The sequence below is a fragment of the Erinaceus europaeus genome, chromosome 8 (assembly GCF_950295315.1).
Source record: "Erinaceus europaeus chromosome 8, mEriEur2.1, whole genome shotgun sequence".
Classification (NCBI taxonomy): Eukaryota; Metazoa; Chordata; class Mammalia; order Eulipotyphla; family Erinaceidae; genus Erinaceus; species Erinaceus europaeus.
This window is the reverse complement of record NC_080169.1, coordinates 38,667,219-38,691,816: the sequence shown is the minus strand read 5'-3', so window position 1 is coordinate 38,691,816 and position 24,598 is coordinate 38,667,219. Positions and strand designations below refer to the sequence as shown.

General features: G+C 38.7%; 1 protein-coding gene across 8 annotated transcripts in view; it reads right to left on the bottom strand.

Moving 5' to 3' along the window:
• Window positions 1–24,598, bottom strand: part of DGKB (diacylglycerol kinase beta) — a 918,246-nt gene that overhangs the window by 631,881 nt on the left and 261,767 nt on the right. For 7 of the 8 annotated variants that reach the window (XM_060196157.1, XM_060196160.1, XM_060196152.1 and 4 more), the window contains 3 exons: window positions 21,739–21,856; window positions 18,739–18,827; window positions 18,542–18,658 (listed from right to left, as the gene is read on the bottom strand). In XM_060196157.1, the coding sequence (XP_060052140.1) occupies window positions 18,542–18,658; window positions 18,739–18,827; window positions 21,739–21,856 (324 nt within the window). The remainder of the gene's footprint in view (window positions 1–18,541; window positions 18,659–18,738; window positions 18,828–21,738; window positions 21,857–24,598) is intronic. The other variant, XM_060196159.1, reaches the window with a different exon arrangement.

The following is a 24,598-nucleotide window of genomic DNA, read 5'->3' as shown; positions in this document are numbered from 1 at the left end:
CCACTTTATCTCACCAGAAACAAAAACCAACTCCAAATGGATCAAAGACCTAGATGTCAGACCAGAAACAATCAAATACTTAGAGGAAAACATTGGTAAAACAGTTTCCCACCTACACCTCAAGGACATCTTTGATGAATCAAACCCAATTGCAAGGAAGACTAAAGCAGAAACAAACCAATGGGACTACATCAAATTGAAAAGCTTCTCCACATCCAAAGAAACTATTAAACAAACAAAGAGACCCCTCACAGAATGGGAGAAGATCTTCACATGCCATACATCAGACAAGAAACTAATCACCAAAATATATAAAGAGCTCAGCAAACTTAGCACCAAAAAAACAAATGACCCCATCCAAAAATGGGCAGAGGATATGAATAAAACATTCACCTCAGAGGAGATCCAAAAGGCTAACAAACATGAAAAACTGCTCTAGGTCACTGATTGTCAGAGAAATTCAAATTAAGACAACATTGATATACCACCTCACTCCTGTAAGAATGGCATACATCAGAAAGGACAGCAGCAACAAATGCTGGAGAGGTTGTGGGGACAGAGGAACCCTTTTACATTGCTGGTGGGAACGTAAATTGGTACAGCCTCTATGGAGAGCAGTCTGGAAAACTCTCAGAAGGCTAGACATGGACCTTCCATACAATCCAGTAATTCCTCTCCTGGGGTTATACCCCAAGGACTCCATAACACCCAACCAAAAAGAGGTGTATACTCCTATGTTCATAGCAGCACAATTCATAATAGCTAAAACCTGGAAGCAACCCAGGTGCCCAACAACTGATGAGTGGCTGAGAAAGCTGTGGTATATATACATAGTGGAATACTTTGCAGCTATCAAGAACATTGAACCCACCCTCTCTGACCCATCTTGGACAGAGCTAGAAGGAATTATGTTAAGTGAGCTAAGTCAGAAAGCTAAAGATGAGTATGGGATGATCCCACTCATCAACAGAAGTTGAGTAAGAATATCAGAAAGGGAAACTAAAAGCAGGACCTGACCAAATTGTAAGTAGGGCAACAAAGTGAAAACCCAGTGGTGAGGGGTAGACATGCAGCTTCCTGGGTCAGTGGGGGTGCGAGTGGGTGGGAGGGATGGGTCACAGTCTTTTGGTAGTGGGAATGGTGTTTATGTACACTCCTAGTAAAATGTAGTCATATAAATCACTAGTTAATTAATACGAGAGGGGGAAAATTAATTGTATGTCTTGATGCTTTTTAAAACACAGACTGAATCTTTTTAATATACAGGCTGTGTATTTGATAGGCGGACTCTCTCAAAAGCCTAGACCAAGTATATCAGAAGCAACCAATAGCACAGCAATATACAGGATACTGGGTACTGTACAGCAAACCCTAACAAAAGGACTTTTCAAAGCTAACCCAATTACCAAATAATATGATGATAACATTAAGTATTTATTGCCTTTTGGAACCCTAAGACAGCAGGAACCTCACATCTCCACTATAGAGCCTCTACTTCCCCCAGTCCTGGAATCCTTGGATAGGGCCCACTTTCCCATATCCCACTCCCATTCCATATAAAATAATATTGCATCTGCCGATCACAACCTAATCAATGCAGTGATGGCCACCTTAACATGATTCACTTCATACTGTGTCCAGAGACTTCAAGTGTGGAATGACAACCCTTCAGCTTCATTACTCGGGTGTGACCTTTCCTTTCATAGAATACTCTAATTCCATCTCAGGTGGTTCACTTTCTAACAAAGTCCCAAAACCTAGATATAGACCAGGTTCTGTGTGTGAGAGATCATATGTTCACACCTATCCATAAACTACTGCAAAATATACACCTGAAAGTAGAAGTACACTTAGAGTTTGCAGTGAGTATCCCTCCAGCACTTCCTCTCCACTATTCCTTTTGTCCATGATTGCTCAACAATTTGTTTGGCTTTTTATGTTAACTCTCTTTTCAGTCACCAGGTTCCAGATGCCATCAGGATGCCGGCCAGGCTTCCCTGGACTGAAGACCCCACCAATGTGTCCTGGAACTCTGCTTCCCCAGAGACCCACCCTACTAGGGAAAGAGAGAGGCAGACTGGGAGTATGGATTGACCAGTCAACGCCCATGTTCAGCGGGGAAGCAACTACAGAAGGCAGACCTTCCACCTTCTACAACCCATAGTGACTCTGGGTCCATGCTCCCAGAGGGATAGAGAATGGGAAAGCTATCAGGGGAGGGGGTAGCATATGGAGATTGGGTTGTTGAAATTGTGTGGAGTTCTACCCCTTCTACCCTATGGTTTTGTTAATTTATCCTTTCTTAAATTAAAAAAAAAAAAAAGATAGTCATAGGAGGGTGGGGGAAAGGGGTAACTCCGCTTCATGGTTATGCAAAAGACTTTCCTGCCTGAGGCTCTGAGGTCCAGGTTTAAACCCTAGCATCACCAAAATCCAGAGCTGAGCAGTGCTCTGGTATCATTTTCTTTCTGTTTCTTTCTCTCTGAATCTCTCTCTCATTCAAAAATTAAAACAAAGTATATAAAAAGACAGCCAGGATCCAAAATTGGCAAAGTAAAAATACTAAGATGTTTATCCAGAATAGAAATTAGAGTAATGAATTCTCCGTCTTGGTAGAATGATCAACAGAAGTGAAGTGATAAAGAAAAGGGTTTTTACCTCTTTATAACATTTTTTCTCAGTTATCTTTGCATTTTTAAGGCTAAAGACAAAGAATTCCTAGGCCATGATTTTTATCATATGCATAAAAATCCTAATCTTATTAAGAGAATATAGCCAATATCTAGGAAATACTGAAATCATAAACCAGGTTTTCTTATTAAATAAAACACTGAGAAATGATTTCAGAGTTCATGGGAATTTCTAGTAGCATATAATTCAGAGCCAAATCTAGTTGTACTAGCAAAATTGTCTTAAGTTAGGAACAAAAGGAAAATTGTGTGTTTGTGTGTATATGTATACAAAGTAAGAGTTGAGCAAAGAGTTAAAGAGTGTGAGGTATATACTGAGAAAAAAAAAGTAGTGCAAATTAAGAAAACAATAGGAGTAAATTCAAAATAATATTTGTATGTCTTTTAGGTAAATGAATAAACTATTCATATAAAAGTAAGAATGGGGCCAGGTTGAGGCTCACCTTGTGAATACACATATTACAATGTGCAAGGACTTCAGTTTGAGCCTTCAAGCCCAACCTTCACTGGGGAAGCTTCACAAGTGGTAAAGTAGTGTTGTAGTTGTCTCTCTATATCTCTCCCTCTCTATCTCCTTTTCTCTCTATTCAATAAATAAATAAAATAAAATAAAATGAACAGTAAGAATTGATCAGAAAATAGCTCACTGAGTTGCCTTATGGCACACATTTCACATGTTCAAACCTCAGTATTATATTGATGATTCCATGGTAGCAGAACTAGTTTCAGTGCTTCTCTTTCTTTCTCTTTCTCTGTCTGTCTCTCATACACACACACACACACACACACACACACACACACACACACACACACACACACACACATTTTCTTAATGAAAATGTTGCCTCTGAATTTGAAGAGGGAAATCATATTTACATGAAGACTTGATTCCAAAAGAAAAGGAAAAATGGCAGGAGAGAGAGAGAGAGAGAGAGAGAGAGAAGAGAAGAGAAGAGAAGAGAAGAGAAGAGAAGAGAAGAGAAGAAAAGAGAAGAGAAGAGAAGAGAAGAGGAGGGAAGAGGAGGGGAGGGGAGGGGAGGGGAGGGGAGGGGAGGGGAAGGGGAGGGGAGGGGAGGAGGGGAAGGGAAGGGAAGGGAAAGGAAGGGAAGGGAAGGGAAGGGAAGGGAAGGGAAGGGAAGGGAAGGGAAGGGAAGGGAAGGGAAGGGAAGGGAAGGGAAGGGAAGGGAAGGGAAAGGAAGGGAAGGGAAGGGAAAGGAAGGGAAGGGAAGAAGGGAAGGTGTTGGGAAATTGTGCAGATGCGGTCAAGTTTGACAGGGCCCATAAACCACCCTATTTCCATGCTAGAATTATTATCTACATACCAATCTTCTGCTTTGTCTTATGAATGATTAAAGATCTCCCTTCTAAGTCCCTGCAGGGTATTGCTAATTCCCACCAACTGAATCCCTGCCAGTGGCTGTTAGGGAAGCCCCTACCATTTCCAGCCCCTCCCACTTATGGTATTATAAAAGCCACTTCCATTTCTGATTTCTTTCTCTTCCACCCTGACCTAGAGGAAGTCAGGCGTGCAGACCTGGAGGCAGATGCTGGCCATTGTGGTTGGCTCCACATGGCTTAACCCACTGCACTCATGTCCCACTCTGGAGCTCCCACATGAATAAAGGTTTGTATTGCTACTGCCAGGAGCTTGGTTCTTGGATCATCTCTCCCAACAGGGAAGGGAAGGAAAGGGAAGAGGAAGGGGAAGGGGAAGGGGAAGGGGAAGGGGAGGGGAGTTGAGGGGAGGGGAGGGAAGGGAAGGGAAGGGAAGGGAAGGGAAGGGAAGGGAAGGGAAGGGAAGGGAAGGGAAGGGAAGGAAGAAGGTAGGCAGCCATGAAAAAGAAATAAAGATTAAAAAATAGTCTTTTGCTATGAAGCCCAGAAATCTGGAGAAGGATTGGTTAGGAAGTTGAGATAACATTTGGAACCCAGTGTATGGAGGAGAAAAACTTAAGTTGGTGGTGAGAGTGGTGGCATATCATGGGGAGACAAGAAATTGTGTTTATGTGACACAAACTCTTGTAAGTCATTCATTACCTTCCTGACAAATTAGTAAAACATTGAAATGATCTGATTTATAGGAACATATACTATTATATATATTGTCTATAACATTTACAATTTCAGGGTACTGTCTCAATACTGGCAGCTATAAATAAAGATACCTTTCTATCAAAAAGCTTCAGGAATATTTAAGCATATCTATTAAGTGCTTAGTATTTTAATAAATACTTTTAAGTGTTTAGTTATATATAGTACTAAAGTGAGGAATTCATAGCCATAATGTAGGCACTGAGCCCCAGCAATAACCCTGGAGGCTAATAATAATAATAATAATAATAATAATAATAATAAATATCAGAGTGTAAACAAATAAAAATAAAAGGAATCAATAGTTATAATCAGCCTGGCTGAAGAGATTGGATTATAAAGCACAAGAAAATGGCTGTCTAAATGTTAGAAGATAATTTATACTGTTCTTACATAGAATTTGTCTGTGCTGGGAAGGGGCTTGTTGGTGGCACACTTTGGTAGAGTACAAGGACCTGGGTTCAGTTTCCCAATCTCTACTTGCAGAGGGAAACCTTCAAGAGTGGTGAATCAGTGCTTTAACTGTCCCTCTCTCTTCATCTCTATTTTCTTCTTTCTTTCTTTTTATTTATTTATTTATTTATTTATTTATTTTCCCTTTTGTTGACCTTGTTGTTTTCTTATTGTTGTAGTTATTATTATTGTTGTTGTTGATGTTGTCATTGTTAGGACAGAGAGAAATGGAGAGAGGAGTGCGAGACAGAGGGGGAGAGAAAGACATCTGCACATCTGATTCACAACCTGTGAAGGGACTCCCCTGCAGTTGGGGAGCAGGGGCCTCAAAACAGGATCCTTACTCTAGTCCTTGTGCTTTGCACCACGTGATCTGCTACACTACCCCCCTCCCCCTTAGTTTCTTCTTTCCCCTCAACTTCTATCTGCATTTTCCCTAAAAAGAATACAATATTAAAATCAAGAAAGTGCATTTTTTTTTATTTCTAAGTAACTGGATTCACAAAAAGAGATTTAAAAAAAGATCAGGAACACCAAAATAGATCCTATGGGGCCCCCATAGGACCTGGTCCTCATCTTGGATCAACGCTAGAGAATGTCCCATCCTCCAAAGAGAGTATGGGACAACATACTCCATGCTACACCTGAGGAAGATGGGTCAATATTGGGGCAGCTTGGAACTCTCCTACTTATGACCACAGAGTGTGAGCTCAGATCTAGAGGGATGCAGAGGTCACATAGGCTCCTAAGCTGAATATGGGCCCCAGATCAGATTAAACCGAAGGGGTTTACAGTCAACAATATTTATACCCCTATTCCCATATTTGGGAGCTAATCTCTTCCCAGATTCAGCTTTATGGTCCTTTCTCCAGCTATATGACATCATCTCCCCAGACAATAACTTGGGTCCACCTGCATATCAGATTTCAGGCTCAGGGGAAAAAAAATCCTGTAATTTTATCATATCTAGATTTTGGGAAAATAGTATAATGAATAATGCACAAAGACTAACTAAAAAGTGAGTGTTAAAATGGATTTCCACTACTACATTGTTAAAAATATAAAATGAAATATTCCATAAAGAGAACCATGAAGGGGGGCAGGCAGTGGCACACCTGTTTAAGCACACACATTACAGTGTACAAGGACCTGGGTTCAAGCCCCTTGTTCCCACCTGCAGGGAGAAAGCTTCATAAGTGGTGAAGCAGGGCTGCAGGTATCTCTCTCTGTCTCTTTCTCTCTCTATCTCCCCTCTGCTCTTAATTTCTGTCTCTATCTAATAGTAAATAAATAAATATAAAATAAGTATTAAAAAAGAGAGAACCATGAATAGCAGATTATTTCATTTATAGGTAAATTTAAGAAGAAAGAACAGGAAGGAAAAACCCAAAGTGAGATTTGTACTCAGTATGGTATATTGCAACAAACAAAAGGTTCTGTTTGGAAAGGGGTGGAGTGGGCTTTGGAGTCCTGGTGCATAATAGTGGGAATGGACTCAAACTGGGGCTGAGAAAGTCTTGCAGACATCCTATCAGACAAATGAGAAATAGTACCCATGTGTCAACAAATGTACTGTACACCATTAACCCCCTCAATGAAAGTGACAAAAAAGTAGATTAGTATATCAATCATTAAAATGAATTTAATGAAGACCTCCTCTAAGGCAAACACTCTTTCAAGAACTTTGGGAGTTGGGAATAAATGTTTGTACTGAAAACTAGAGCTGGATCACATTGCAATGTAGCCATGAAGACCAAATAAGCCCAATGATTTGAAACCACCAGAGAGCACTTCAGTGTCCTTTTGGTGCAGAATAAACAGAATTTAGAAAAAAAAAAAAAAAAAAAAAAAGAAAGAAAAAAATTATCCCTTGGGTTGTGGATAAATTCTTGGGAAATATGGAACTCATTTTGTTTCTTGAGGTGAGAGCATTCAAGGGAATAGAATGAGCAAAATAATAGTTAGGAAGGAACTGTGGACTTCTCAAGGGACTGTCAAGAGATATACACAGTGACATCAGGGTTAGACTGATTATTATATATGGTCAAGCACTTAAAAGTTTGTATCTGGCAATAGCATTGCTGAAAAGAGTTTGGGGTAGGAGGAGGTGAGGTCTGCATATATTATCACAGAGCTATTATAGATTGTTGAAGGTGGCATATAACAAACTTGCATTTTCAGATCATTTGGAGGTGGTTTGCAGCCTGTATTATATAGGAAAAGTACCTTCTGTTTAGGGAGATAAGCCAAGTGAATCTGACTCTAATCTAGTTAAGAGGTGCTAAGAGCTTGCACTTGGGATGTGAACAGCAGAGACAAAAAACTTCAATATGAGAGAGATATTTAAGGAAGGAATTTTAAGCCTTACTGACTAGGCTGAATACAAGCTATAAAGGTGAAAGACAAGAATAAAGAAAGTAAATTCTAACTATATTTCCAATGACTGCAAGCTTGGTGATACCATATCTCATAGCGAAAGCAGGTTTTCTGTGAATAAAAATAAGCTCAATTAGGATGTTGTGAGACTCAGGAGCCCATGTTGGCAGGCATTTACAACATGCAGATGTCATTATCATGTAGGCAGGTCAGTTTCAGATCCAACTGGAAGTGAGACAGAAGTGGTAGGAACAGTATTCATGAAGTGAAGTGTCCTTCCCAAACCAAAGATTGGGTTTAATGCTCTCAAGGGAGGTTTTTATCTTATGATGATAGCTGTCAATTACTAATAACTTATTACATGTGAGACTCCCTAAATATACACACACAGATTTTATTTTACTATTTTCTCATAATTGTAACATACAGGTATCCTTAACTTCATTTCAAAAATTATAGATAAGAAATTAGCCAAACATTTTCATGTACCTGTCCTAGACTGCACAACTACTAGCATCCAGAGACTTTTTTTTTTCTTTTGCCACCAGTGTTTACACTGAGGCTTAGCACCTGCACAATTCCTCTTTTCCTTATGCCGGCCCTTGCACGTTGCACTATGTGCGCTTAACCCGCTGCACTACCACCCGATTTCTCTTTTCCTATTTCTAGGAGCTGTTTGTTTTGTTTTCGCTTCTGTTTTGACAGTAAATGAGAATCAGTAGGAAGTAGAGGGAGAGAGAGGCAGAAATAAAGGGAGACATTTACATCTCTGCCTCATTACTCATGAAATTTCCTACCTGCAGATGGGATGTGAGACCTTGAGTCTGGGTCCTAGCTCATAGTAATGTCTGTGCTTGACTAGATGTGCCACTTTCAGGTCTCCAGTTTATGTAGAACATGAAAGGAAGTAATGACACCTAGAAAATGGCTAAAATGAAGCTAGTCTACTCTTTGTGGGTTGCATTCATGTAGACCTTTCTAAACTCAGAGCCACATCTGAGTACTTTAACATTTGCTAGCTCTTTACTATTTAATTGTGCTTTCCAGAAAGTGTAAGATGAGTTAATTCATTTAAGAGCAAACAGTAGTTATAGGTAATTGTCAGCCAACAGCAGATAAACTGTAAACTAAAATTTTCAAAAGTTATCAAACAATAAACCCCATATTATACTAAAATGCAAACATTTTGAGATGAGCATATAGTTTCTTTTCTAGCAGGTTTAATGCTGCAGTTATATGCCTGTGCAATGACTCCACTGCTCCCAGAAACCATAAATATATATTTGCCAGAGAAAACTGAGAGATGAGGAAGACAGACAGAAAGGAGAAACTCTTACAGCACTGTTCCATTGCTCATGAAGCTTTCCCCATATAGGTGAGAATTTGAACCAGAGTCTTCCTGCACTGTAATGTGTGCACTCTGTTAAGTGCTCCACTACCTAACTCCTATTAAACTTATTGTTTAACCTACTCATGCTATTAATACATTGAGGTGCTTTCTTAAAATTGCTTATGGAAAAATTCAAATTCAATACTTTTTCTGAGAGGCTGTATGTTTAGACATGCATAAAAAAACATGCAAGTCTTATCTCATGAACCAAATATCCACAAGATTACTGGAATTCCTGGCTTGCAGTCAATAAGTAAGAAAGCCTTATGCAATTTTTATCTGCTTCTACTTTAGAATTGCAATACTTTCTGACCCAAGATGTTACCCGAGTAAGACTCTTGGATTTAAACTTATTTCTAATTTATATTGTGTTCTGGCACAGTGATACACAATGTCATTTTCATGTTTAAGTTGATCTTCAAAAAATTTAAGATATTCAGGACATTTGTTGAAACTGATTTACTCATGAAATCCTTAGAGAAAAAAAATATATATATAATCTTACTGTTAAAATCAGTAACTAGAGTTCTGTTAGCATGGACAAGAAGTGTGTTGATTTGGAGCTTTTGTTTCAGTATGCAAACTTACAGCCAGTAGATAAATAGGTTTTGGAAACAATGTACCACAAAATGTTTATAGCAAAAATAGTATGCTATACATTCTGCAGATTAACAAAAAAAGACATCTTAACTATGCTTAATCTAAAAAGAAGTCATAGATATAGATTAGATATATTCAGATACAGATGCAGATATAGATCACAATAAAGGTGTCATCTTGCCAGGCCTGGGATGTCAACCTCTAGATCCAATACTCCAGTGAGACCTTTTCTAGCTCATAGGACTCCAACACCTAACTAAGCTATAGAATCTAGATGTAGATTAAGGTCCATTAGAATTTACTTTTGGGTTTGGTCAGTTTCATTCTTCTCTAAGTTTTAACTCAGTTTTCCCAACACTATTTGTTGAAGAGACTCTTTCTCCATTTAATAGTCTACATACCTATGCCAAAGATAAGATGTCCACAGGTAGAGGATTACTTCTGGGCTCTCAATTTGATTCCACTGGTCAATGTGTTTATTTATGTTCCAGTACCAAGCAGTTCTGATCACAATGGCCCTATAATACAATTTGAGGTCTGGAAGTGTGTTGCCTCTAGTTCTGTTCTTTCTTCTCAAGATTGTTTTGGCAATTCTAGATATTTTCTGGTTCCACATAAACATTTATAGCTTTTGTTCTATTCTTCTCAAAAAATAGGTTGGGATCTTAATGGGTAATGCATTAAATTTGTATATGGCTCTGGGTACTATATTCCTTTTGATGATGTTAATTCTTCCAACCCATGAACATGGAATATTTTTCCACTTCTTGTGTCTTTTTCTATTTCCTTGAATAGTGACTCATAATTTTCTGTATACAAATCTTTCACTTCTTTTGTTAGGTTTAGTTCTAGATATTTTATTGTTTCTGTTGCTATAGTAAAAGGAATTGATTTCTGGATTTCTTCTTCTGCTATGTTAGTGTTTGCTTGAGAGTTCAGTGCTTTACTGCACCATCTCCCAGACCAAACTTAGTGTTTGCAAAGAGGAATGTCACTGACTTTTGTATGTTAAGTTTGTAGCCTGACACCAAGTGCTTCCTGCTGGATTCTTTAGGTTTTTCTATGTATACTATCATATCATGTGCAAATAGTGAAGAGTTTGACTTATTCTCTTCCAGTTTACACCCCTATAATTTCTTGCTCCTGCCTGATTGCTATGGCAAGAACTTCTAACACTATGTTGAATAGTAATAGTGATAGTAGGTACCTGTCTGGTACCTGATGTGAGGGGGAATGCTTCCAGTTTTTCACCATTGAGTATGATATTGGCTGAGGTTGTTATATATGGAAACCACTACCTTGAGGAATTTTCCATCTATTCCCATTTTGTAGTGTTTTGATGATAAAAATATGTTGGACTTTGTCAAGGGCTTTCTATGCATCTGTTGATATAACCATGTGGTTTTTGGTCTTGCTTTTATTGATTTGGTGGATGACATTGATTGATTTATGAATATTAAACCAACCTTGCATCCCAGGGATAAACCCCAGTTGGTCATGGTGAATTTTTAGTATACTCTGTATCTAGGTACCTAGAATTTTGTTCAACACATTACCATCAATGTTCATCAGAGATATTGGTCTGTAGATTTCTTTCCTTCTTTCTTTCTTTTTTTTTGTTCTGTACCTGTGTGCTTGTGGTATCAGTGTGATATTGGGTTCATAGAAGCTGGAATAGAGTATTCTTGTGTCTTCAATCTTTGGGAAGACTTTTAAAAGTAGAGGTATTAGCTCTTCCTTCAAGGTTTTGTAGAATTCATTTGTAAAACCATCTGGTCCAGGACTTTTTTTTTTTTTTCTCCAGGGTTATTGCTGGGCTCGGTGCCTGCACCATGAATACACTGCTCCTAGAGGCCATCTTTCCCCCCCTTTATTGCCCTTGTTGTTGTAGCCTTGTTGTGGTTACATCATTGCCACTGTTGATGTTCTTCGCTGTTGGATAGGACAGAGAGAAATGGAGAGAGGAGGGGAAGACAGAGAGGGGGAGAGAAAGATAGACACCTACAGACCTGTTTCACCGCCTGTGAAGTGACTCCCCTGCAGGGGGGGAGCCGGGGGCTCGAACCGGGATCCTTAGGCCAGTCCTTGCGCTTTGCGCCACATGTGCTTAACCCACTGCACCACCGCCCAACCCAGGTGCATGACATTTATTATTGGGAGAATTTTAGATAAGGTGTTTCAATTTTACTGGCTGTGGTTGGCCTATTCATATTTTCTAGTTCCTCTTTGCTTAAATTTGGAAGTTTGTAGGTATCTAGGAACTCATGTATTTCTCCCAGGTTCTCTAGCTTATTGGCATAGAATTCTTCATAGATGCTTCACATGATACCTTGGATTTCTGTGGTGTCTCCTGTGATATCTTCTCTTTCGTTTATAATCCTTTTTATTTGAGTCTTCTCTGTGTTTTGTGAGTCTGGCTGAAGGTTTGTCTTTTTTTTTTTTCCTCCAGGGTTATTGCTGGGGCTTGGTGCCTGTACCACAAATCCACCACTCCTGGAGGCTTTATTTTTATTTTTTTATTCTTATAAAAAAGAAACAATGACAAAACCATAGGATAAGAGGGGTACAACTTCACACAATTCCCACCACCAGAACTCCATATCCCATCCCCTCCCCCAATAGCTTTCCTATCCTTTAACCCTCTGGGAGTATGGACCCAAGGTCATTGTGGAATGCAAAAGGTGGAAGGTCTGGCTTCTGTGATTGCTTCCTGCTGAATATGGGCATTGACAGGTCAATCCATACTCCAAGCCTGACTCTTTCATTCCCTAGTGAGGCAGGGTTCTGGGGGAATCGGAGCTTCCTGGAGGCTATTTTTTCCCCTTTTGTTGCCCCCCTTTTTTAATTGTTGTGGTTATTATTATTGTTAGGACAGAGAGAAATGGAGAGAGGAGAAGAAGACAGAAAGGAGAAAAAGATAGAAACAGGCAGACCTGCTTCACCAACTATGAAGCAACCCCTCTGCAGGTGGGGAGCCAGGGGCTCGAAATGGGACCCTTATGCCAGTCCTTGCACTTTGTGCCATGTGCGCTTAACCCCTGTGTTACTGCCCGACCCCCAAGTTTGTCAATTTTGTTTACTCTTTCAATGAACCAGCATTTAGCTTCACTGATTTTCTGTATGAATTTCTCCTTTTCTTTCTTTTTTTAAAAAAATTATTGATTGATTAATGAAGAAGATTCTGTGCTCCATAGAAGATAGGAGGAGAGATGAAAATGCCAGATATCACTCTGGTACATGTGCTGCTAGGGATCAAACTCAAGACCTCATGCTTGAGAGTTCGGTGTTTTATCCATTGTGCCACCTCCCGGAACACTGATTTTTATTTTTTATGTTAAATGCTATTTCTGACCTAACATTATTTATTTCAGTCCTTCTAGTTGCTTTTAGATACCTTTGTTCTTCTAGGTCTGTAAGGTGTGCAATCAGGTTGTTTATTTGAGATTTTTCTCATTTCCTAATGTATACTTGTATGGCTATGAATTTCCCTCTCAGTACTGCCTTAGCTGTGTTCCAAATATTTTGATAGGTTGTGTTTTCATTTTCATTAAATTCTCAAAAGATTTTTATTCCTTCCTTAATTTCCTCTTTGAACCAGTAGTTGTTAAGTAGTGTAATGCTGAATTTCCATGTTTGGGGACTTTTTCTAATGTATTGTTTGTTGTTAAGTATTAATTTAATTCCACTGTGGTCTGAGAAGGTGCTTGTGATAATTTCAGTGCTCTTGATTCTTTGTCACTGTCTTTGTGGCTATATATATATATATATATATATATATATATATATATGTGCTCTATCCTTGAGAATAACCTATTTGAACTTGAATAGAATTTGTATTCCAGTTTCTTAAGGTGAATAATTCTGAAAATGTCCAATAGTTCTAGTTTATTTATCTCTTTATTTAGCTCCCTCATTCCTTTATTAATTTTCTCTATTGATGATCTGTCAAGTTGGGAGAGTGGAGTGTTGAAATTGCTGGGGAATTATGCAGATGCAGTGTTTGCCCTCAGGCTTTGCCACTTCCCACGATATTCTCACAGTGCCTTTTTCAACCAATACTATCCTGACACGTCACTCCTGGTTGTTGCCTATAAATCCCTTCTCCTCCCCCCCCATTCCCCTCTTGCCCGGTTTTCACCTCAGTGGTTAGACGCAGAAAGGGGTAGTCTGGGAGGTGGCCATTTTTGCTACCTTCTCGTGGTCCGAACCACTGCGCTCTCACCCAACTCTGAGGTGCCCATGCAAATAAAGATTTGTGTTCCCTCTCTGCTTTGGATCTCCCCTCTCTCTCCTCTGTGTCCCACCGCCACAAAGCTACAGAAATCCCCTACTATTACTGTGTTGCTGTCAATATATTGCTATAGCTCTTTCAGTAGATGTTTGATGTATGTAGATGGCCTCTCATTGAGTCCATAAATGTTAATAATCATTAAGTCCTCTTGATTGACTGATCCTCTGAGCATTAAGTCATGTCCATCACAATATTTTTAATTTTATTTATTTTAAGGTCTATCATGTCAGATATGAGAATAGCTGTTCCTGACCTTTTTGTGGTCCATTGGGTTATATGATTTTTTTCCATCCTTTCACTTTGAGTCTGTGTTTGTCTTGTTGAGTTAGGTGGGATTCCTGCAGACAAGATATGGTTGGGTTGTGTTTTCTGACACACCTTCCTATTCTGCGCCTTTCAATAGGTAAATGCAGGCCACTGACATTTATTAATATTATAGATGAAGATATTTTAATGCCATTATTCTAAACTTTTAGAGTGTATTGAAATATGGTATGTTTATTGTGACGTGTTTGTTTATAGGAGGCCTTTCAGAGCTTCTTACATGACTGGATTGGTGATAGTTGATTCCTTCAGCTGTTGCATGTCAGAAAAGTTTTTCTGCCTCCATCCTATGTGAATAACAGTCTAGCAGGATTCAGCAGTCTTGGTTGAAAGCCTTTCTCATTGAGCATGATAGATATCTTGCCATTCTCTTCCGGCCTTTAGTGTTTGTGTGGAGAAATCTGCTGCTAATCATACAGGCTTTCCTCTGTTGGTACTCTGTTTTTCTCTTGCAGCCTCTAGGATCCTTTCTTTATCTGTGTTCCTTTTCATTCTAAATATGATGTGTCTTGGTGTCTTTAGGTCTGGGTTAATTTTGTTTGGAACCCCCTGGACTTCTTGAACCTTTATATCTTTTATGTTGTCTAAAGTGGGAAAGTTCTCAGCTACTATGTCCTGTAGAATGCTTTCTTCCCCTCCCTCTCTTTCTTCCTCTGGTAAGCCAATAATGTGTAAATTACTCCTTTTGAAGTCATCCCATTTTCCCTGTTGTTGGTTTCAGTATCTTTTAAGCTATTTTTTGAAATCTCTTACTTCTTAGTTTTCTCTAATTTATCCTCAATCTTGCTAATCCTGTTTTGCACCAAAGTCAAAGACTCTGGGGTAGGGAGGAGTGTTCATGCCCTGGAACATGATGGCAGAGGAAGACCTAAAAGGGACTGAATTATTACATGGAAAACTGAGAAATGTTACACATGTATAAACTACTATATTTTACTATTGCCTCTAAACTATTAAGCCCCCAAATAAAGAAAAATGTGAATAATATTATTATTTTCTATATTGCTGTTTTCATAATTAAAATTTCTATAACAGTCACCATTTTTGGTGTTGTTACTTTATTCCTGAACATAGAAGAAGAAAATAAACTACGACAACATATTTTTTGAACCAATACTTAAGGGACTATAAATGGAGTACAACTCTAGTGGCAAGAAAAAAGGAGGAGGAGGATAAAAAGAAAAGGAAAGAAAAGGAAGGAAAGGAAAAGAAAAATGTGGACTGCTTCTATTTCTACTCATCTGTTGATGAGTATTTAGGTTGATTTCATGCATTGGCTACTGTAACTAACTCTTATAACCCCCAGAGGTACATATATATTATTTATTTATTTATGTATTCCCTTTTGTTGCCCTTGTTGTTTTATTGTTGTAGTTATTATTGTTGTTATTAATGTCACAGTCATTGGGTAGGACAGAAAGAAATGGAGAGAGGGACACTGCACTGAAAGAAGCTCTGGAGGCTTTCACATTAAACTTGTCTGATGATTTCTGGAGCCAAGATGAGGACTCCAAAGCAGCTGCTGGCTTGAGCTCCGATGACAACTGCTGGAAAGCATGGCATACTGGCCTTCAGCAGGACAGTCAACAAGACGTTCTAAGTGTGACACCATGGAGGTAACTATAGCTCAATTTGGGTTAGAAAATAGAGCAAATAAAGGAATTTTTTTTATTATTTCTCTCCCTCCCTCCCCCCATAACCAGACCCCTGGGGTAAGGAACCTCTGCTAGCAGGCTCCCCACTGACCTTTTTTGTTTACCAACATTCCTGGCTCACCAGGGGTGCCAATCCAATCCTGTTACTTTCTGAATAATTTGGCTATTTTTTTTTCCCTCTGAGTAAAGGACTTAGGCCCAATTATAGTGACAAATATCTGACCAAACAAAGCCTCACCCCACCTGGGAAAGACTGCCTGGAAGTTTTTTTTTTCTTTTTCTTTTTCAATCAGTTGTCTAGGCTCTACGTGACTGAACTAACATGGAGCTGTCCAAGCTGCAGACCCACTGCTAGGGCTTTTTACTCTGTTCTATTTTATTATTACTATTATATATACTCATATTCTTTTGCCCCCCCCAGGTTGACCAAAAATTAATTCTTAGTATAATTTCCATTGTTAGGTGACAAGGTATCTTATCCATTGTGAGAGGAACTTGTCTCACTCTTCATACCTCCTCTATCTGCTCTCCCCCTTCTCTCTCCTCCTAGCTAAACAAATAAACAAAAAACACAACTCAACTTTCAAAGTCTTTTGGTGGTGGGAATGGTGTTTATGTACACTCATATTAAAGTGTAGTCATATAACCACTATTCAACTAATATGAGAGGGGGAAAATTGATCATATGTCTAGAACTTTTTAAAACACAGACTGAGTCTTTTTAATACATTGGCTGAGTCTTTGATATGTTGACTATCTCAAAAACCTAGACCAGGGAGAACAGAAGCAACTGGTGGCACCGCTATATATACAAGATGCTGGGTATTATACAGCAAACCCTAACAAAGGGACTTTTCAAAATTAACCCAATTACCAAATAATGTGATGATAACAATAACTATCCATTGTCTTCTTGAACCCTAAGACAGCAGGAACCTCACATTTCCACTATAGAGCCTATATTTTCCCCCAGTCCTGGAACCTTAGGGTGGGGCTCACTTTCCTGCATGCTTCTCTCAATTCATATCAAATAATATTGCATCCGTGGATCGCAACCTAATCAATGCAACGAGTGCCACCCCAGCATGCTTCATTTCAGCCTGTGTCCAGAGACTTCAGGTGTGGAATGACAACCCTTCAGCTTCATAACTCAGGTGAGACCTTTCCTTTCATAGTATTCTCTAATTCCATTCCAGGTAGTCCACTCTCCAATAAAGTCCCCATACCTAGATATAGACCAGGTCCCCTGAGATAGAGCATATGTTTACACATGTCCATAAACCAGGGAAAAATATATACCTGAAAGTAGAAGTACACTAGAAATTGCAGTGAGGACCCCCCAAACACTTCATCTACACTATTCCAGCCTTTAGGTCCATGATTATTCAACAATTTGTTTGGCTTTCTATGTTAACTCTCTTTTTCAGCCACCAGGTTCTGGATGCCAGCATGATGCCAACAGGACTTCCCTGGACTGAGGACCCCACCAATGTGTCCTGGAGCTCCGCTTCCCCAGAGACCCACCCTACTAGGGAAAGAGAGAGGCAGGCTGGGAGTATGGATCAACCAGTCAATACCCATGTTCAGCGGGGAAGCAATTATACAAGCCAGACCTGCCACTTTCTACAACCCACAACGACCCTGGGTCCATACTCCCAGAGGGATAGAGAATGGGAAAGCTATCAGGGGAGAGGATGGGATAAGGAGATAGGGTGGTGGGAATTGTGTGGAGTTGTACCCTCCTATCCTACAGTTTTGTTAATATCTCCTTTCTTAAATAAATAAAATAAAATGAAATAAAAAAGAAATGGAGAGAGGAGGGGAAGAAAGAGAGGGAGAGAGAAAGATAGACACCTGAAGACCTTCTTCACCACTTGTGAATCTACAACCCTGCAGGTGGGGAGCCGGGAACTTGGACCAGGATCCTTAAGCTGGTCCTTGCATTTGGCGCCATGTGCGCTTAACCCGCTGCGCTACCACCCAACTCCCACATATATCTTTTTAAATTAGTACTTCCATGCCCTTTGGAAAAATTTCTAGAAATGATATTACAAGATCATGAGCCTTTTGAGTAGGAAGAATGAAACTAGAGATTTCTCTAAGGAAGTAAATTGTAGAATGGCTTTATTCATATGTGAAATATACCTAAAGCAAATGAAGTAGAAACATAACAACACACTTTATCTTGTTTAAAACTACAGTGGCTACCAGAGGGAGAGTAATAGGAATGGCAGCAATGAGTAATTGGGCTCTTTTTGATTATGAGCAGACTCTGTAAGGATTCTATAGTTTGTAAAAAGATATGTAAAATTATCTCTGGAACTTTATTGCCATTGCAAACAAATGTCAAATCAATAAAAGTTAAGTATGCAAAACTGAAAAATCTAACATAAGGTCATAAGGTGAAGTCGGAGCTGTGCTCCATAGTTAGAATTATACCATCAATTCCCAATCCCAACAGAGCTTCTGATTAACTTCCTGGCCACTCCTAGAGTTCCAAAGAAAACTTTCTGAAAGCTCCATGGCAATATTATCTCAAACTACCATTAGCTCCAAAGGTCTGTATTCTCTAAAAACAAATCTAACTCTGACTTTTAACCATCTGAAAGGTAGATGAGTTAAGAAGCATCATCTTATTTTAAATGGAAATTTGTTTTCTGGTGTTACTCACTGTGATCTGACACCAAACACAATGTAGTCCTGTCAGGCCTTGGTAACATTTAACTGTTTTGTGACACTTATCACACTTGGTTGGGCAGTTACCTTCAACCCAATAATGGTGCATGACCTAGAATAGAACAAGCACACTGTGGTAAGAGGAGTCATGCATAAGTGTCATCCTCAAAAAAGCAAACACCATGCACTTACATCAGTGTTCTTCTTGGACTTCACATATGTCTTGATACAAGAAGGGGGAGCTCTAGCCACGCAGCGCTCATGGACTGTATACTTGCAAACTAAAAGGAAACATACACAAATTCAGAGCTAATACCGGTTCTGATTGCAATTTTATAAGGAGAGAATCATATTAACAGTTCATTTTATATCCACTGCTCCCTAATCAGTCCAATCAGCCACATCAAGGAAAAGTCCAAGTGGACTGTTTCTATCATGAAATACAAAAGACCAATTAGTACAGGAAATGTTATGCATGTGAAAAACCAAGACTCTTCTATCATGGAATAGCAGGAAATGCTTAATTAAATCAGGCCTCACTCAAATTTTTCACAATAATTCCCAGATGACATAAATATTAAAGACAAATTGATGACTGCCAAATGACTTGGTGTCATTTGTTAGAAGGAAAAGCACTATATTTTACAAAGTATAGGCACAAGAGCAGCTGGTGGGCATGAGAATAAAAGCCCATGAGTCGATGCCGTTTTGTCTATTGATTTATCTGAACCTTAAATGGTTGATTAGTCGATTTCCACAGAATAGAGCATGTTATAGATGCCAGGCCTTCAGTAATAGTCCACCCTTCACTTGATATTCATCATGATACCATTTGTGTAACAGAAACAACCACTATCAGATAGCATATGAACTATACACATATAAGTACAAAATTTATATGTAATGCATATGCACATACATATAAATAAATACACAAGCATATTTATCTGTATGTGTATATATATAAATATGGAGTGTGATATGAAATCAATAAACACTTTAAATTCATTTTGAATTATTTAATGGTGTGATTAAGTATAGTTGGTCCAATTGAGATGATCTTTAAGAAAACATTCATTTCTAACTGAGTTCTAGATACATAACCATACAGAATAAAAAAGGAAAAGCAACTGCACAGCTCTTTCATGGAAGCAATTGATACTAAAGGAAATTAGAATGAAAAAATACTCAATCCAATATTTCCTTTGGCAACACTGAGGAAGAAAACATACATTTTCTTCTGTTTCATATTGACAATAAGGTTAAAAGTATTGCATTTCCTACACTAATCACCCAAAATTTATGAGCAAAATTCTCAATCTCAGTATGGCATAGTTTATCTTACTTGAAAGCTATTGTTTTGTTTGAGTTGTTACCATCAATAGAATCTACCATGAAAAATGATTTTCATTACAAACACAAATAAACACCTTTTTGACAAATAAAAACTTTTTAAAACAGAATGCTTTCTTTAGTATATAGTGGATGTTTTAGTGTAAACAACCTTTCAGATTTAGCCACCACTAATTACCCTCTAAAATGACACAGAGAATTTTCAAGTAAGTTTGTTCAAAGCCTAAACATTTAAAATACCACTTAAATATGATACTAAAACACATGGTTTTTCATGCCAAATAATACATTTGAGAGAAAATCAATTCCCAAATATCTAACAAAGAAACGGCTACTTAAAAGCATTTAAAAACAGTGAATTGTGTTCCAGTTAAGAAGTGGGATTATAGACCTGGGAGCTAGCACAGTGGTTATGCAAAAGATGTTCATGCCTGAGGCTCTGCGGCCCCAGGTTATCCTCAATACCAATAAGCCAGAGCTGAGTTGTTCTCTGTCCTCTTTCTGTGTATCGTTCTCTCTGCATCTCTCTCATTAAAATAAATAAGTAAGATATTTAAAAAATAGATTTAGAGTCTGGAGAGGTGTTTCAGTTCTTAGGGTATAGGTCTTGTAGGCATGCATACGGACTCCCCTTTAAATTCCAGTGCCTTGTATGATGGAGCAGAGTGGTATTAAATTTATATTAAAGTATATTTTATTTAAGTTTAATATAAATGTACTAAGCTGGAAGTTGCCAATAAGCTTGACAATTTCAGAAACTCCATATATGTAGCAGAAAAGGATGGGGATAGACAAATGGCTGAACAATAGAACTTTACACTAGTGAGCATACAAATATCCTCTCTGTTTTAACAGGGACTCCAAAGAACACAACAGCTATATAGATATTCAGATATATAGGATGCTGTTTTGAAAAATATTTGGGTGGGTAATATTTATAAATTAGATTTTAGAAAAAAATATAGAAAATTCTAGTGAGCAATACTGACATAAAGGAATAAAATGAAAAGCACAAAGTACACTGAAATGAAGATAGTGACTGTAACTTATGATCTTCCAATGACAAGTTTTCAATATCCATGAAATATATATGAATATATTCTTCAAAACAGCACTAACAATAAGATGCCTGAGATAATATTGGTTTGTATTCCTTATGATGTCCTATTTTGAATAATAATCAACTAACTTAACTATCTTCAAAAGATAAAAATAAAATTAACAGAGCCAGGGGGTGGTGCATCTGGTTAAGCACACACACTACAGTTTGCAAGGACCAGGGTTCAAGTCCCTGGACCCCACCTGCAGGGGGAAATCTTCAAGAGAGGTGAAGCAGGGCTGCAGGTGTCTCTCTGTTTCTCTCCATCTCTATCTTCCCTTCCCTTCAATTTATCTCTGTCTCTATCCAATAATAAATAAAGTTTTAAAAAATAAAAATAAAATTGAATTATTTCATAAAGTCAGTTTTGAAGAAAGCTAACTTAGAAAAAAGAAACACAAATGAGTAAAAGTTAGTGTGAGAAACGTGGGGGGGGCTTTGAGTGTTTCTAGAAGAATTGAAGTGATACATAACTTATAATCCAGTGGGAAAAAAACGATTAAAATGAACATGTCCTTAGATGTATTCCAATAGAGGTGTTCTCAAAATTGAAGGAAGTTAAAACTAGAGGGAACTAATATTAAGAAACATATTCAGGGAAGCATAAACCACAGCTACAAGAAGTGTCAAGATTATATTTTACTTTCAGTCTAGAGACTACTGTTTCATGAAACCGTTCTTCAACCTTCCGTGACATCACTACGTGATGTGATGAGGCCAGGAAGAGCAAACATACTCACAGGAGCAGCAGAGGCCCTGCTTCCCCACGCCAATCAGCATGTTCAGACAAAGATTGCAGTAAGCAGGTTTGTTAAAGTGTTTGAGTCTCCACACATGTTGTCCGTCATCCTTCACATTCTGCATGGGATGTAAGAGAAACAGATTTCACTTGGTGAAATAAACAGTAGATTATGCGAATGCCAGTAAAATTTAGAGCTGGACTGAAGCATTTTTAAGACAATCTGTTATTTCATCTCTGACTTTCTGTAAGATCACCAGAGTGTAGAAGAGCACATGTGTTCTAGGGGAATGAGACACTGCTAACAAATCTCTGAAACTATAGCAACCCACAAATTCTTGTCCAATGTCAACAGTTCAACAGCATGTCCCAAACTATGATAATGATCTGCCAAACTGAGCACTTTGTAAGAGCATAGACATGTTTGTTAGATGTTTAATTTATTCTTACTGAAATCTCAAAAAAAAGTGCAGATATAAAATTTTAGAAAAAATAGAGTATGTCTTTTATTCTTTATACAATTTATATAAATTAATATAAATAATAAGCCATATAAATATGATTCTCTGGGCTGGGGGATAGCACAATTGGTTAAGTGCATGTATTACCATGCTCAGGGAACTAGGTGCAAGCCCCTGATCACCACCTACAGGGAGAAAGCTTCACGAGTGGTGAAGTAGTGCTGCAGGTATTTCTTTGTCTATCTTTCTCTATCTCCCTCTCCCTCTATCTTCTCTCTACTCTATCAAGTAGTAGAATACATTAAAAATAATACTAATAAAATAATAAAAATAAATGTTCAAAATAATATTAATACGATGTTCAAGATCATCTTGAATGCCTTAAGAGAAGTTTGAATGCACTAAGTGCAGTTATTATATAAAATAACTTAGGTCATTTTTCCATTTGCATCCTATTCACAAAAGTGTATCAAACTTGCATTGCTCTTAGATATTCTTTATTGGAATTCTATTGAAACCATGAAAATTGTCACAAAAGGGACTTCCCCTCAACTTGGATCAACAATGGTAGAGAATGTTCCATCCTCCAAAGGGAAGATGGACAACATACTCTATGCTACACCTGAGGAAGATGGGTTGATATTGGGGCAGCATGGGATGTTCCTACTCATGACCACAGAATGTGAGCTCTGATCTACAGGGATGCAGAGGTCACATAGGCTCCTAAGCTAATTATGGGCCCCAGATCATATAAAATCAATGGGGTTTATAGTCAACAATATTTATACCCCTTTCCCATATTAGGCAGTTACTCTCTTCCCAGATCCAGCTTTCTGGTCCTTTTTCCAGCCATGACATTACCTCCCCAGACAATAACTTGGATCCACTGGCATATCAGATTTCAGCCTCAGGGGCAAAAAGAAAAAGAGAAAAAAAAAAAAAAAACTAGTGTAGCCATAGGCCCTTTGCAATTCAACTAAAATATGCCTACTAGTTATCTACAAAATGAAGGATCCCCCAACTCTTCATCTGCACTATTCCAGCCTTTAGGTCCATGATTAGTCAACAATTTGTTTGGCTTTGTATGTTAACTCTCTTGTCAACCACCAGGATCCAGATGCTAGCATGATGCTGACCAGACTTCCCTGGACAGACAACTCCACCAATATGTTCTGGAGCTCCACTTCCCCAGATCCCTTCCCCACTAGGGAAAGAGAGAGGCAGGCTGAGAGTGTGGATCACCCTGTCAACACCCATGTTCAGTGGGGAAGCAATTACAGAAGCCAGACCTTCCACCTTCTGCATCCTACAATGACTCCCAGAGGGTCCATACTCCCAGAGGGTTAAAAAATAGGAAAGTTATCAGGGGAGGGGATGCGATACAGAGTTCTGGTGGTGGGAACTGTGTGTGCGAAGCTGTACCCCTTTTATCTTATGGTTTTGTCAATATTTCCTTTTTATAAATAAAAAAGTTTTAAAAATGTCACAAAAAAGCTAAGTAGTTTCTATGGTCAGATTTTCTATGGGGGAGGAGAAGGGGGAGGAGAGAACAGAAAGGAAGAGGGAGAGGGAGAGGGAGAGGGAGAGGGAGAGGGAGAGGGAGAGGGAGAGGGAGAGGAAAAAGCCAGCATTGTTTCATTATCCAGCTGTTTTGCTGTGGTACTTAAGATTTTTAAGTAAGGGAATACTCAATTGGGTATACTACCACCTGGTTCCTAAACGAATAATCTTTGAGCATTTACAATATGCAAGTCTAACTAATGTGATTTTTTTTTGCCTCCAGGGTTATCAATAGGGCTCCATGACTACTAGGTATCCACTGCTCCTAGAGATCACTTTTTCAAATTTATTTATTTCCTTTTGCTTCCCTTGTTTTTTTTTATTGTTGTAGTTATTATTATTGCTATTGTCATTGTTGGATAGGACAGAGAGAAATGGAGAGAGGAGGGAAAGAGAGAGAGGGGTAGAGAAAGATAGACACCTACAGACCTGCTTCACCGCTTGTGAAATGACTCCCCTGCATTTGGGGAGCTGGGGGCTCGAACTGGGATCCTTACACCAGTCCTTGAGCTTTGTGCCACCTGCGCCTAATCCACTGTGCCTAACTCCCTTTTTTTCTTGGATAGGACAGACAGAAATTGAGAAAGGAGGGGAAGAAAGAGAGGAGAGAAAGATAAGACACCTGTAGACCTGCCTCACTGCTTCAGAAGCAATCCCCCTCTAGAGGGGAGCCAGGGGGTCTAAATAGGATCCTGGCATTGATCCTCTCACTTTGTACTGTGTGCACTTAACCCAGTGTGCCACCACCAGGCCCAGCCCCAAAGTGAGAAACTGAGAGAAAACGGGAAGAAAGGGAAAGGAAGAGACCAGCTTCACCTCTTCCGAAGCAGACCACCTGTA